General features: G+C 37.5%; 1 protein-coding gene across 1 annotated transcript in view; it reads right to left on the reverse strand.

Moving 5' to 3' along the window:
• The window catches only part of ZNF407 (zinc finger protein 407), a 441,403-nt gene that overhangs the window by 257,563 nt on the left and 168,206 nt on the right, over window positions 1-15,634 (reverse strand). The window contains exon 4 of the mRNA XM_034762507.1: window positions 5,514-5,588. Within this exon, the coding sequence (XP_034618398.1) occupies window positions 5,514-5,588 (75 nt within the window). The remainder of the gene's footprint in view (window positions 1-5,513; window positions 5,589-15,634) is intronic.

A 15,634-nucleotide genomic window follows, 5' to 3' on the forward strand; every position in this document is an offset into this window, starting at 1 on the left:
TACTCCTGTTTTTAATCTAGGATAAGCTATGGTTTTTATAAAAGCGTTTTGAAGTATATATTTCATCATTATTTAATAAAACTCAGAGATACTTAGACTGCAAGTAGATAGCAATGTAAATTTATTTATAGGATGTTTATTAAGAGGCTCTCAAGTTGAAATCATGATATGGTCTTTCAGTTCAACTGAAAATGATTTGAAACCCATAGACGCAGCTAGCCATCTCAAATATGCCAGGGCATACAATTTTTAATTTCCTGAGGGACACATTTCTTGTAGAGACTGGCAGCTTTCTTTGTCTTTTATTAACATCCTATTGAGATCTCTATATCTAAGTCCACCAGTGATGATAGTGATTGTAATAGCTCAAATGTAATGGCATCTCTACCTCAGAGACTATGGGCATACTGCCAGCAAAGGGCAATGTATTGACCAGTTGTGTACAAATTTCAAGTAAAAATTTACCCCCAGTTATCTCAGAGTGATATCCCAGTATTTCCCAAGTCTTCCAAGACGAAATAACAGAGTTTTCCCAGAGATCTCTGTGCAGTAATTTTGGATAAATGTTGATTTTTAATGTTAATGTTGGTAACTACTGTATTCATCCCTATCACAAACATTCCCATTTATAGCATTCTGACTAGTACTTTAAAACATGTCAAAATATTTAAAATCTAAGAACAGCCTTATATTTACAATCTTACAAAAGATTCTTGAAAACACTGGCCCAGATTCTGCAAAACACTTGCACATGAGGAACTTTATGCCTGTTAACAATCCAATTGAACTTAATGGGATTACTCATGTATGTCAAGATACTTCTTAAAAAAATACTTCTTTAAACTTCCCCTTGTAGACTAGATAATTATATGATAACCACAACTAGTTATGTTCTTTCATTAGTATACTACTATAAAAAATGTACTGGATAGATTAAATAGACAGAGTTCCAGTGAACAATGAAATCATAGTTACCATGTTCTACAAGATGTATAAAATAAATACTCTACAGCAATTACCCTCATTCTGTAAAAATGTCTGGAGGACAGTTAAATGTACCTCTTCAGATTAAGCATTTCTAAACCTGAGCCACGCTTCATAATTAAAAAGTCGCTTAAGATGATGAATGTCCTAGTGGCTTTTAGTTCATTTTGGGGGGCGGGGGGAGGGTGGGGCAGGGAGAGTGCATACACATACACACACATGTGAGCTCAGAGATACATTTTTCAGTGAAATCCTTCTTTGGCCCAATTTTGCAGCACGATAATGTCACTGCTGACTTGTCATTGACTTAACACAAATTAGAACTCAGCACCATCATTGCTCGTCTTTTCCCTCACCACCAGACCACATTGTCTACAACATATAATAAAAGGTGTAACTAAAGATTTATCCTGCCAATAAGATATACTTATAGTTATAGGTCCCATGAAGATTACTGACACTGAACTACCAAATATGTACTGGCCTTGAACTTGGTAGATAACATACCAGTTTTGAGGCACATTCAAGTTGACAATAAATCAGTATCACAGTTCCAATAAAATTTTAAAAAAAAACATAGAGGAATTTTTGTACAAAAATGTTCTCCTTCTGATTTAGCTATTCTCTGGTAATGGACCATAATGGTCTAGGCAGTACTTTTTGTTGAAATACATAAGCATTTCACTATAATTCTCTTTACTATAAGCTTATTTGATTTTAACTGCACTAAATTTTGTGATAATTTCTCTTTTTAAACATGTTTTCCCTTTCAAATAAGATCCACATAAAAATGTTTTAAGAACAACCTTACTCATTATGCATTATGCTTGCTTTCCTGATTTGCATGAGCACATGCTGAGCACTCCCTCCAAAACACCTTCATTTTGTGTATCATGTTGAAGATTAATACTTGTGGAGGATGTAAAGTTGCAGAGAATAAGCTACCGAAGTCCAGCATCACTGCATGGATTACAAAAGGTTTTCCTTTTCTCAGAACTGTCACAGTACTTGTCATCAAAAATACTTTGTTAAGAAGTTTGTTAAAAGAACAACTAACTTCTCAGTGTTTACAGTATTTTAGCATTTTTTTCAATGTACCCTTTTGAACTTATTTCAGTTTTCTGTTTTTGATGATAGTCATGCTGACAACTTTTTTTGGTCCATCGAACTCTGTAGTACAATTACATGAATTTACTTTTAATAAATTACCATCTTTGCATATATCAGTCAAACCATGAAGACTAAACACTTGCAAACAAAATGCATTATTAATTTAATTGTCACAGCCTATTTAGCTAACTTCTATTAGTATTTGCTAAAATAGGCAATGTATCAGAGGCCAAAATCTAATTCAAAACATAAAGAATAAACTGATTATATTGTCCTAGAGAAATTAAAATATAGCAAGCTTGCAAAATTATAGTCAAGGCATTAATGTTTTAAATAGGTAAGAAAACTACGTAACTTAATTTAGAGAACAGTTATGCCCAAAGTGATGGTTCAACATGCTGATGAAGAGTTTCTTTGGTTCCTAAAGCCATTAAAAGACATCACACTCCTTCATAAAGTGAGGGGAAATGTGGAAAGAGAAAGAGTGGTGTTTGGGCATTTACTGTACTAGATTATACTGCTTTAATCTTACCCATCACCAGCAAGGGACTCCTACTAGGAAATTATATCGCTGTTATAGTCCTGCCACTACTACTTGATGTTGCTGTACATTAAGAGGACATGCCAGATAAAACAGTATTATGAATAAGAAATATTCAAAGACAAAATAAGGGATTTTAAAAGAAGAGAGAATAAGTCACTCAAAAATCACTAGTTTATGCTGGCCAGGGGAGGGGTAATAGCTGCAACACAGTATGCTACCAGATGGGACACTGCGGTTAGTGTCCTGAGCTTGGTTCTTTGCTCCCAGGGCAGCAAGGGCTTGGAGTGCTGTGAAAGAAGCTTGCTAAAGCCTGTGACAGGTGAGAACACAGCATGTCACTCTCTTGCAACCCTACATTGGCTGATGGTTCAAAAAGCCTTTGAGGAATGTGGGAGAAGATGGGGGGAAACAGGAGCATGTAGGAGGGCTCCAGAAAAAAAATAACACTGTTTTAGATTAAAGCATCCATTGTTTAAAGAATTCATTTGAGATGGTGAACACTAAAAATGTGCCTCTCAGGATCAGATAGTGTATTTGGAGATCTGATGTGTGCATATTTTATTGTACACATATTCACAAGGGTAATACAAGTTATTTCAATGCAGTATTTATGATGAATAGGCAGTAAATACCCCTTTGTAGAAAGATATATTTGAATAGAGTGCTTCTCGTGACAACATAAACCACAAGAGCAAAATATTTTTCAGAATTCCACTGTGCCACCAAAAAAGATAACAAATATAAACTAACAGTTTTCATTTAACAATTTATACCAGTTATATCTGATTTGATGTAAATGTAATAATTTTTCTTCCATGCCTTATGCTATAGTCCAGAAAAAATGGAAATCTGAATAATTTTGATGTAATAGTGCTATAACTAAAATTCTGCTTGAACAAAGCATAAGAGAAAACTTTGCAAAAAGGCTTAAACACCAAAAGGGATAAAGTGTTAAAAATACACACTACCCATATATACAACATATGCACATGCCAGAGGATGATCGGTTAGTTTAATATTCTATATTAAGGTCATTTGAAAAGTAACGTATGGTAAATTCATGGGGAAAAGGGCCTGATCCACTTCCATTTCTAGTGTCATTAATGGGAGCTGAATAAGGCCAAAGGAAAGTATTTTGATTGTACCATGGAATTTTTCCTACCATACTGAAGCCACCATTTACTTTCCCTCTTCTGAAGAGGAACTCCTCTATCTGTATCTGAAGTTTTGAATGCTTTTCGGTTTAAAACACTTCTTTGATCATGAACAGGGTGCATAGGTAATGCTTGAAGAAGTAGCATGGCTCACAATCCTGCGACACTTACAAAAATAACTAATATTCTAATAAGAAAAAGAAGATTTTAGAGTTTAAAAATACAGTAGAAGTAAATCAAAATGGCAGCTGCCAGGACAATAGTTAGGGCTTTGATAGTTCTATAATTAAAGTATGTCACAGCTATGAATTCTGTAACAAAAAAACATGATATTTAGGGCATCCTTAAAACATAAAATATCCTGGTGTTAGTTACCCATTTTCCCATGATTTTTCCAAAATTTGGGTCTATATATGTCCAGTATAATGGAGTATGCTCTTTATTAAAGGTTTTTAAATATTAGCTAAATGGTATTACATACCTGAAAACAATGTTTGTAAAATAAATATTTGACATTCTTCATAATTTATTGTAAAAAAACTGAATAGTTAAAATATTGTTTGCTATGATACTTTTCTTTTTTAAATAAAAAGCCCCTAAAATATTAATTTTATATTGTTTATTATGGCAAAGATATAACTTTTCCATTTCTTGCCATGATAAAACATTTTACCTATTCCTGGATTCTGATCTCACTGCACATTTACAGTGATGAATACTGTATGTATGGAACATCCACACTGGTGAATACTAAACATTATTTAATTGGATGATTTCAGTAAACGTTTTGTTTTGTTTTGGCAGTCGAGAAACGGTTAAATTTCAATTTGCCTAAAAAGTTATTAACTCTATGTAGTGGGATTAGCTATGATGCAAATGAGGAGCAAAATCTGATATTTGATGACCTAGTAAACATAGTACTGTTTCAGTGATAAGATATTTTTAAAATATGAAGCATTCTAGGTACATTTTAAAAGAGAAAAATACATTTTTATAAACAAAACTTGTAAAAACTTATAAAAAACTTGAGTAAATGAACAAACATATAGAAATTAGAGATGGGCCAAAACCTAACACCAAATTCCTCTGGCTCTACCCTCAAAATTTTGAGAAGGTTGGGGGATTTTTGTCTCCAGATCCCACACTTATCTCTGTGGTTGTGACTCCAGTGAATCAATAAAACCTAATGGGGCCTATTTTTTGGTTTGAAAATGTAAAATATTCTATAAACTTATAATCACCAAATCCAAAAACAAAAATGGGTTGTGTGTAATTTCGGTTTTGTCTTTGGGAAGGCAAGACACAACTACTGAAGTTTTGCCCAATATGACTGCCTGGGCCGTACTCTAATAAAAACAAAATTAGATCTAGCTCTCATTGGAGTCTATGGGAATGTTTCCATTGACTTCAGTGAGCATTCGATAAGACCCATGGAGTCCCCAGTCAGCAAATCATTTAAGTATGTCTTAATTCCCACTGAAGCTTAAGTGCTTCACTGAATAAGGACCAGCCATCCCCAAACCTATATTCCATATGCACACAACTCCAGTGGGAATTTTGGGTGGGCTAGGAATGCAGGATCATGCCTATATATTATATAAAATAAATATATGTATATGGTATATTAATAGACTCCAAATCAGAGTAGTTAATACATCTTAAAAGATTTTTGCAGTATACATAAACACATTTGTGTAAACTAGCAAAATAGTGTACTTTACCTTTCTTTTGGTGTTCCAACTCCATGCTTGCCCAGTAAGTGAGTATTTAAGTGTTTTTTCATCACAAAGGCCACCCTAAAAAAAAAGATTAATTTTAATTGGCTTTTACCAAAATATTTGTAAAAATGGGTGGAGTTATTTTTTTAAACACATACTTAAGCATATTTTATTGAAGATTAAATCTAATCAGTTAACTGTTAGATCAAGATATCATAACCTACTTTTAAATTTGAAAGTCTATACCATAATAACATAAATTTACAGATCTACATCAAATCTGGGGTTTTCTTACACAGATATACAATAAAACAATTGTAAAAATAAATCACTTGTCAACATATGCAACAATTTTGTTCTTGATTCCCTTTGCAGTTTAAAAACACTTTATGTAATATACTGAAAAACAAATGTATTTTTTACCTATATAACATTCTCTAAACTTCTATTTATTTAACCTTAAAACCTGCAACCCTTCTTTTTGTGAGTAGTCCCATTGACTTCAGTAAGAATGCTGCATGAATAAGGAGAGCAGGATCAGGCCTTTAATCATTACTTGTGTTTGGTCAACCTTCAAAATATTACTTATTTAAGGAGATACATAGTGACAAAAATAACAGCATTTGTAGTGCTAGGATTTCTTTTTGTGGCTATGGGGAGATAATGTTTGTGATTACATTGTGCACAGGAATTTTGCCCAAGTGGCACCAAGACATCATCATCATCAACAACAACAAATGTATTACCCGACATTATGCCTTATACCAAACACAAAGCAGTTCAATTGCAGTAATTTAATTTTGGTGACATACGTAATGAAAAAGATAGAAGCCTATTGAGTAACGTTCTTCTGGTGATAACACCATTAACATCAATTCAAGGATATCATGTGACTGCTTCAAACAATTTAGATATCAGACTGAAGCTTCAAACTAAAATGGTTCTCTTGATAAGCAAAAATTTTACTGCTGTAACTTTCAGTGTGAAAAAGGGCTTGCAAACATTTTTGTTAATTATGTATTACAGCTGTCCTTCATAAAGTTAATTACTAATAGCTGAAAGGCAATAGAATCTATTTGCATATGTACATGAAAGGCATGACATATGCAAAAATATGATTTTAATTAGCATTCTATGATATGAAGGGCTACAAATCAAACTGGCATGTTATAAGATTTTTAACATTAAACGCTGAATTCATCTGGACATGTTTGCACTAATGGACAATGCAAGGACTGTAAAACACTGTAGCATTATGGCATATATGAGCCACAAAAGCCAAGAAAGAGTACTTTTCCTTTACAAATATGTTAATGTATCTTCTCCATGTCTGATCTACTTTGGGCACTTTCACATTATTACAGAGAATCTCGTTTTTGTGAAGCCTTCAGGGTGTAAGAATATAATTCTGTCTTTTTAAAATGATAGTGACTTCATTATTTTTATAAGAAGACATTAAAAATACCAGGGACTCTCTTTTTTTTTCTCATATGGGATTAATAAGTATGGACACCACAATCTTTAGAAACCTGAATAATCTATCACACTATCATGATTATTACTATGCAAATGTCATCAGAATTATTGTACATAAGGAAAATAATTGTACTGACATAAAATTCTGTGTTCCAACAGTACAAGACATTCCAAATTTACTACTGTTGTTTTTGGGCAGAAAGCAGAGTCATTTCGACATTGCTGTAAGTATATCTAACACATTTTAAATTAATAATATTCTTATTTTTAATCAGAAACCTCCATCCTCTCTCAATTTTCTAGAAGAAAAATAAAAGATACTAATGTTTGAGAGCTACACAATAATCAAAGTTGGGAGGAGCACAGTTTGTTATTTACATGGCGAAGTGTCATTATAGTATACTGAATGTAAAAATCTCAATCTCTTATGCAATATTTCCCTAGGAAACTTTTTCATCAGAATCTGGGCACTTGCGAGTTCCAAATGAAAAACAAAATTGTACTACTTTGCCCATTTCTGTAGTGGAAATAGAGAAAAAGCTGCATGTGAAAATCAAACAGGCAAGGAAGAAGGGGGAAAAGGCCTTATTTCTAATGCTGTATAATAACTGATCTCATGTGAACAGCTGAATATCTGCAATGCTCCAGGTCTGAGTAACCATTTTGCTGCTTTTCCATAGCCCAGACAAAATGGTAAAACAAAGATGAAAACTGCCACTGTAAGTGTTTCAGGAACTGCCATCAGGTTCCCCTTCAAATGTAACGCTAGGGCTGGATACTGAAAAGCTCAGTGCTTCCTGAGACATATTGAGTGCTTCATGGGGAGCTAAGGGCATTCACCATACCTCAGGTAGTGTTCAACAGTTTGCAGGATCAGGCCTTAAATGATAAGGTTGCCATTTTTAAAATAAATTAAGTACATGAACAATAATTTTACACAACATAATAAATACAAAGACACTTACTTAAGGCAAAACATTATTTTTTCTAGAACTCAGCCTCTACGTCAAGATGACAACTCTGGGCTTCAGAAGTACAGCAGCTATAGATTTTTGGGAAGATCCTAGGCTAAGGGGGAGGGGAGAGGGATAGCTCAGTAGTTTGTGCATTAGCATACTAAACCCAGGGTTGTGAGTTCAATCCTAGAGAGAGCCACTTAGGGATCTGGGGCAAAAAAATCAGTACTCAGTCCTGCTAGTGAAGGCAGGGGGCTGGACTCGATGACCTTTCAGGGTCCCTTCCAGTTCTCTGAGGTAGGTATATCTCCATATATTAAGTCCACTCTTATGGGAGGCAGTGTCACCAAAGCTCCAGCAATGTTACCAACTCTTGCAATGTTATTAATAGTCATGATATTTGGTAGTTTTCTCTAAATCCCAGCTTCTGGAACCATGTGATGACTTGAAAAACCTTAGCTTTCACTTAAAAAAAAAAGTGAATTTCTAGCCCTCATGGTTGAGGAGAGATTCTTGAAAATGTGAAACAGTCTCAAAAATCTGAAGTCCAATAAAAAAGCAGATTTATTGCTTTTTAAAATCTCACAATTTTGGGGGGCCTGCCCCATGATTTTTGAAGGGTTTGGTTTGGCAATACTGCTAATGGTACCTGGGCCTACCAGTCAGCTGCTTGAGCAGAATCAACTCCTTTAAAGAGCAGCTGCATGGACCACTGGACTCAAGGAAAGGAAGCTCACCAGTCCAAGAGTGAGCATGATTTGATGGACTAAGCAAGAAATTAAGAGTAAGGGACTAATCACAGTGCTCACAAAACACTTTCTGTGGCATCTGTCTGGTCCTGTGGAATTGGTGGCAAAACATTCCACAGACTATTCTTCCCCCGCCCCACAAAAAAAGTTCATTAGAAGGAATGAATTAAAGATAGCATGCAAGCTAGTCTGATAGGCCTTCACATATGATCTCATAGAAGCTATGCACCATTAGAGTGATAGCACTATAGACCAGGCATGAATAATTTCCATTGCAAGTTAACACAAATATTATATATTTTTTAAAAACCCTCTTTAATAAAAGACTTGTGTGTCACCGAGGGAGTGAAGTGAATTAAAGATTGACACAGATCATTTATACATGAAAGCTTAGATAGTTACAATTAATGCATAAATAGAAAGTATTAAAGTGTCAGGAAAGGAGTCGTGATCTACTATTCTACTTAAAGTATAAGTTAAATTTTAAAAAGTTACATCAATGACGTAATTTGATTTCTTAAGTATTATATATGTTGTAAGAAAGTTAGGAAATGTACTGCCACTTTATTTATCTTTTTATGATCAATGAAATATTGCTTTTGTTTTGATAAGACCAGAAGTGGATGAGATTTTTATACAATAGTTAGGCAATAGAGTTGGCACCTTTCTAACTGCTGGTAGCTGGACGGCTGAGGCCCCACCCCTGCTCCACCTCTTCCCTCAAAGCCCAACCCCCTTCTCTGCCTCTTCCCAAGACCCCGCCCCTTTCTCTGCCTCTTCCCACAAGGCACCCCCATGCTCTACCTCTTGCCCCCAAGTTCCCTCCCTCACTGTTCGCTCCTCCTCCCCTCCCCGGTCATTTGCTGGATTATCTCTACCTACCTTCCCCTGCCCATCTGGGCTCACTCTGTTCCAGGGCTGGGACAGGACCTGCTGCAGCCTGACAAAGAGCCTGCATGCAGGTAGGAGGCGGCTCTGGCTGAGCAGGGACCAATATAGGTTAATGACCTGATTCCTCCCCTTGCCGCTCAGTAAATGGACTTTTGGTGTCCGGTCAGTACATCACAACTGGACTTTCTGGTCAAAAACTGAGCAGCTGGCAACCCTAAATGGCACAGAAGCCCAAACCAGGTAAAAACCCAGATGGGTGGCAGTCCTACTAGACAAGCTAATTTCATGTTTAATAATATTGTTACAAAAAATAAGATACTATGGATTTAAGGGTGGGGTTAAAAACTACTGGGGGGGGGGTTAATTTATTTTATTTATTTATTTATTTATTAATTACATAGAGTTCTCTTACATGAGAGCATAGAGCTGTGACATAAGGGTCTGTTAAGAAGATGTCCTCTGGCACTTTGCCTCCTCCACCCCTGGATGTGGAGACCAGTTAGATGGTCATATGTTGGGTGGAAGGAGCCAGGGCCAGACCCTGAGAGCACTAGTTCCAAAACTTTCAGAGTGGTTTTCACGCTAGCTGCTGTGACAACTACTAAATGGAACTCAAATAGTCAAGTTTTACAAGGAAGATCATAATCCACAAGTATCTGATTCTGTTTAATAATGTTTCTATACATATAAATTTGTGCATGCAATTAGCTGCTGTGTGCACCAGAATAGAGTTTTGCACATATAAATCACTGCATGATCAAATTTTACAGATCTAATTTTGGTGAATCTTTGATTCTGAGTGCTTAATTCACTAAACTATGCAGAACATTGCTGCCAAAGGTCACAAATCTTGCCTCTATCGCAGGATGGCCTATTCAGTACAACACAGTACAGAAATTTGTAAAACTGGTTAGGAGGCAAAGGTTTTATACAAATAAGCTGTCTTTTTCCATGCCGCACAAGTCTAAAATCCTGGGAATTTCATGGCTGTTTGCTGACTTTGAAGGGTCCAGGCTGGATTGCCAACAACTCTCTTACAGGACTGTACACAAGGAACTCAATTTAAAAGTGAAATATCTAGCAGGGTTGAGTTTGTTGTGGAAGATATCCACTGATCTGAAAGGCTGCCGGCCTCCCGTGACAGAATGTCAGGTTCTAGCTCCTTAGATGGAAAAAGCTGGTCTTTTCTACTAACTCACCTAGCAGCTGGGTCTTTATAACAGGATAGTTTGTCCCTTATGGGTATCTCTACATTGCATTGGGGACCAAGCCTCCCAGCCCAGGTCCACAAACTTATGCCAGCAGGGCTTGTAAGTAGCTATGTAGACTTTGCTTTGACATTCAGTTGGGCCTGGAGCTCAGGTTCTCAAGCCTTGGGGCAGGGGGAGAGGCAGGAGACCCCAATATCTTAAGAGATCAAATGCGCACTGTCACCTACCCCCAATGCCCCTTAAAAAAAACAGTATGGTGACTCAATAAGACTAACTCTGGAAACTGTCAATGCTGTGCCTTATTTAGCCAGAGAGGATGCTATTAATTAACAAGTACTCACATTTCTCCCTCCCACCCTTTCCTCATCTACCAGCAGCACTCCCACTCTTAGGACTGACTCTGTGACAGAGACCAGAAAATTGTGAATGGGAGTACAGGGAGTACAGGCCCTTACAACTCTACAATAGAGCTATCCCTTCATTGGAGACTTATTATTATTGAATTAGGTCCAAAAAAGCAGAATTTTAGGAAACAGTTTTTAAATGGATACATAATAATCAGCAAACTACAACCTTATCTTCTAGAAATCTCCCCTCCTATTTTTTCTGTTTTCTTTGTAAAGGTTCCTTGAATGAAGCTGGGTGCACATGGGGAGCAAGTTGAAAACGAAAATTCTCGAAATATGGCAACATTGGAGCAATACTTTTCTGTATATCTCATGGCCTGGGTACACCTATGTGGCATATCTGTCACTGATCCTGACCCCGTTTGAACATAATTATGGACACAGGATTGTCAATGTGCTGTTCAATGATCTACATCAATCTACAGAATAATTTACTGTCTGTATCAGACAGATCATTATGGATGAGTTGCACACTATCAATCAATCAGCTCTGTTGTTCCTGCATATTCCTGTGTCTCTCATCCAAAAGAGAGAGAACTGTCTCTCAACATGTTTCAATTGCTGTCTTTCTATCACCAATCTGTATTACTCAAGATGTAAAAGAATTATTAGTTGCATGGCCGTAAAGTGGTGGTGATAGGCAGGATTGTCTCCTTCCACCTCTTCTAGTATAGAGTCGTAAGCAGAGAAAAGGAGAGTGGAAAACAAACATATCTCAATTGCTGTGCATCAGCTGGTCTGTGAGTAAGAATTCCCTGAATGGTTTGCCCATTCAGCAACTGGTGATGGGAAGATGTACAGAATCCAAATCCAGATAGTGATACCACTATCAAAGAAGAGAGCTACGCGGAATAAGCGGGAGATTCTATACAAGGTAAAGGTTGGATACAAGGTAAAGGTGGCTAGCTAACTGGAACAGGGCTCCATTGTTCCTAGTACATAGAGACCAGTACTGAGGAAGCACATACTGCACCTCCTAAAAGGAGGTAGAAAGCTGCTTGAGAAAGCTAAGAGCCCATGTCCCTTTTGAAATTGGGCTTAGCACCTATGCCCCCTAGACACTTTTGAAAATGTTATGATGTGTCCCACAGTATCTAGAAGAGGTTGTACAATAAAACACTATTGTAGACTAGTATGCGAATGCAGATTTTGATCAATGACAAAGCAGAGTGTCATGCATACGAAACATACATTTGGGCCATGTAAAAAACACCCACAGTAAACTTTGGGATGCAAATCCGTAAGAATGATAGAGCAGAGCACAAAGCATTATCCATTTTATGGCATTATGATAAGCACCGTCAGAAGGTCATGTCTGCTATTTCAGGACACAACAGAGTACAATCTATTGTTGAAACCAAGGCAAACATTAGCCAGCTTAATGAGATTTACGAAATTTACTTTAAAATAAAAAAAAAGTGGATCTTTCTTTTTTGTAACTATGACATCTAAAATGAATGATACAGAGTTTCAAGGTTTTATTTTTTTCCTTAGAATTTCACTGGAATTAGGAGAACTCTAATATTATTCACAGGAAAATATTATCTAATGAACAGGCTAACTAAAAATTAATGACCTGTGAAACAGGTCAGACAAAAAACAAACACAATGCAATCAATTTTAAGGAACATGTGCCTTTTAATTTTCCCCAAACACCTATGTTTGGCAATGAAACTGAAGGTCTTCATGCATCATTACTAAAAACAACAATCCACTTGAAGAAAATTTTGAACTCAGTGGGCATTTCTTGCAATACAAAATAAAAATGTAATATATTATTTTATCTTATTTTTGTTCTTAAAGTTGAAAATCTCTGCAGAAGGTGACTTGATATGCAGAACATCTAAAGACCAATGTAAACATCCATGGATCTATTATGAATAGAATATACATCAAAAGTTGGGCTATGCTGGTAAGTTCAATTTTAATAAGTAGGAGTCTATTTACAGTACATTACTCACCTCCTTATTTTAGTTTAAAAAAAATAAATAAACATCTCCCCACTTACTTTACTTGCTTAGTGAGCATGTTAAAAAGATCTGAATAGTGGCAAAAATGTTGACGTCAAAAGGTGTTCACTCTGTCAAGTATCCACTTTGCAAACATATGACAAAATTAGCACCATTACAAGATATGTTTGTTTCAATATTCAGAGGAGTTAATGAATGTTAAGTGATAACAGTAGGCAGCACAGCTATGTAATTACATTTCAAAACACACCTTACCAAATTACTTCTAAGCTAAAAGAATCACATGTTCTATTATTTTTCACTGGCTGTCAAACATCTGTATACTGTCACCTCTAACAGGTGTTTGGTAATCTAACAGCTGCACAAAGAACTAAAAAAAACAATGCATTTTGTATCAGTGCTATCACCCTCCCAGTCTACCACAACACAGAACCTGTTTTCATAAATTGTGAAATGCAACCTTAGGCTTAGTTTCACAGAGTGCCTTGCATCAAGAACAGATTATCATCAACATACAAAAAACTGACAATACCTGAGAACATGACTGTTTGTCATGCTAAACAAGGGTCTCTTATTGCTCTCAAAATAAACCAAGATTTTCAGGTATTTGCAACCTGAACAAAGAGTTGGTCTACAGATTTCACAGCTCAGAAGATTCCCTGTCTCCCAACACACTCTCTCCCTCCCCCAAAATTTCCAACCCCATACAACGGTGACCTGGTTCCCCCTGTTGACAGCAACAAAGGGGCAAATGTAGTTGGCAACAAAAGTCATCAGCCTAGGCATTGTGACCCAAAGCATTACCGTGAACCTTTATTCGAGGTTTATTTTCATTCAATTCCATCCTCTACATTCCTATCTCTATTCTACAGTATGACCTACTATCTAAAAGGGATGTGTTAGAATGACATTATTCACCTACCTCTCTTCTTCAGTCACTGAGACACAGAATGGCATTACTAGCAAGACAGGTGAGAGGACAAAATTAGTCATACATTTTGGGAGGAATCCTGGCCCCGTTGAGGTCAGTGGTGAAACTCCCAAGGGTCAGGATTTCATCCAAAATACATGATTGATGTCGTCATCTCACTTCTCACCAGTAATGCTCTGAGTCTCAGTCTCTGTCTTCAGAAATGAGCACTCTTTCCCCAAACCAGACATTGCCTTTAATCTGGCAGTTTCACATTGGGCCTTGCTGTCCTTTCAATCACATGAAAAATATTCTTTTCTGCTAATACAGAACATTAGCCCAAGGCACTAGGTCATGAGAATCCCAGAATTTCCTGTTCCTCACAAACTGTAAAAAATTGATGAAGGGGGAAAATCAGGCAGAGAGGCTTGTGCCTATGCCACTTTACATAGTGCTTTTCTATTGGGTTTGGTACTGCATCACATTTTGCTCTTCATCAGAATCATCCCTTCCAAAGCCATCTTTAACAGGCACTCACATCCACAACCATCTCTATAGTCTCTGTGCCATCCCAGTGTCTGGGTGAGAGGTTCCTTTGTGAGAAATAGCTGGCTTAAGATCCAGGTAGACAAGTGTAGGTGAAGATGCCTGTCAAAGAATTATCAGGAAGAGTAATTACAGTAAAAGCTTTGTTGTGAGAATGGGGGGTGCCGGTAAGTCAAAAATTCCAGTTAACTAAGAGGGAGGGAGTTTGGCTGTAGGAGGGGCTCAGGACTGGGGGTTGAGGTGTGGGAGGGGGTGTGGGGTACGGGCTCTGGGGGGGAGTTGGGGTGGGGGGGGGGGGCTCGGGACAGGGGATTGGGCACGGGAGCGGTTTTGGGGTGCTAGATCCAGGCAGCACTCACCTTGGGCATCTCTCCAGAAGTGGTGACATGTCCCTGCTGCTCCTAGGCAGCTCTGTGCACCTGCCTCTGCCCACAGGCGCCACCCCCGCAGCTTCCACTGGCCGCAGCCAGTGCTTGGGGCGGGGCAGAGCAGGCGCAGCGCACGGTGCCCCCATGGCCGTTCTTCCATCTAGGAGCAGCAGAGACATGTCGCCGCTTCCGGGGAGCCATGTGGAGCCAGTTAGGGAGTCTGCCAGCCCCGCGCCAACTGGACTATAAACTGGACTTTCAATGAAGATCAGAAATGCCGGTTTATAGAGCTTTCCAGTTGGTAAAGTGCTGGATAACACAGCTTTTACTGTACTCCCATTATCAGCCCTTTGACAGACAAGTTTGTAATCTCTGCAGTTTATAGGTTCCAAGCCTGCTTTTATATCCCCTAGGGACAGTGCTGGCCCAAGGTACCTCTCATCATTATTTTCAGTTCATCCATTTCTTGCAAACTAAGCCAAAGCTATTCATGCCTTTTTACATCCAGGCTAGAATATTCTAATGTATTCTCTATGGGGCTACTCTAGTACATCACAAGGACCAGGAGAAGTGAAGATGCATTACTGAAGAAAGCATTACTACCCTTTCAAGTAGGCAGATCAGCATGGGTGCATTACAC

This window comes from Trachemys scripta, chromosome 2 (genome assembly GCF_013100865.1).
Source record: "Trachemys scripta elegans isolate TJP31775 chromosome 2, CAS_Tse_1.0, whole genome shotgun sequence".
NCBI lineage: Eukaryota > Metazoa > Chordata > Testudines > Emydidae > Trachemys > Trachemys scripta.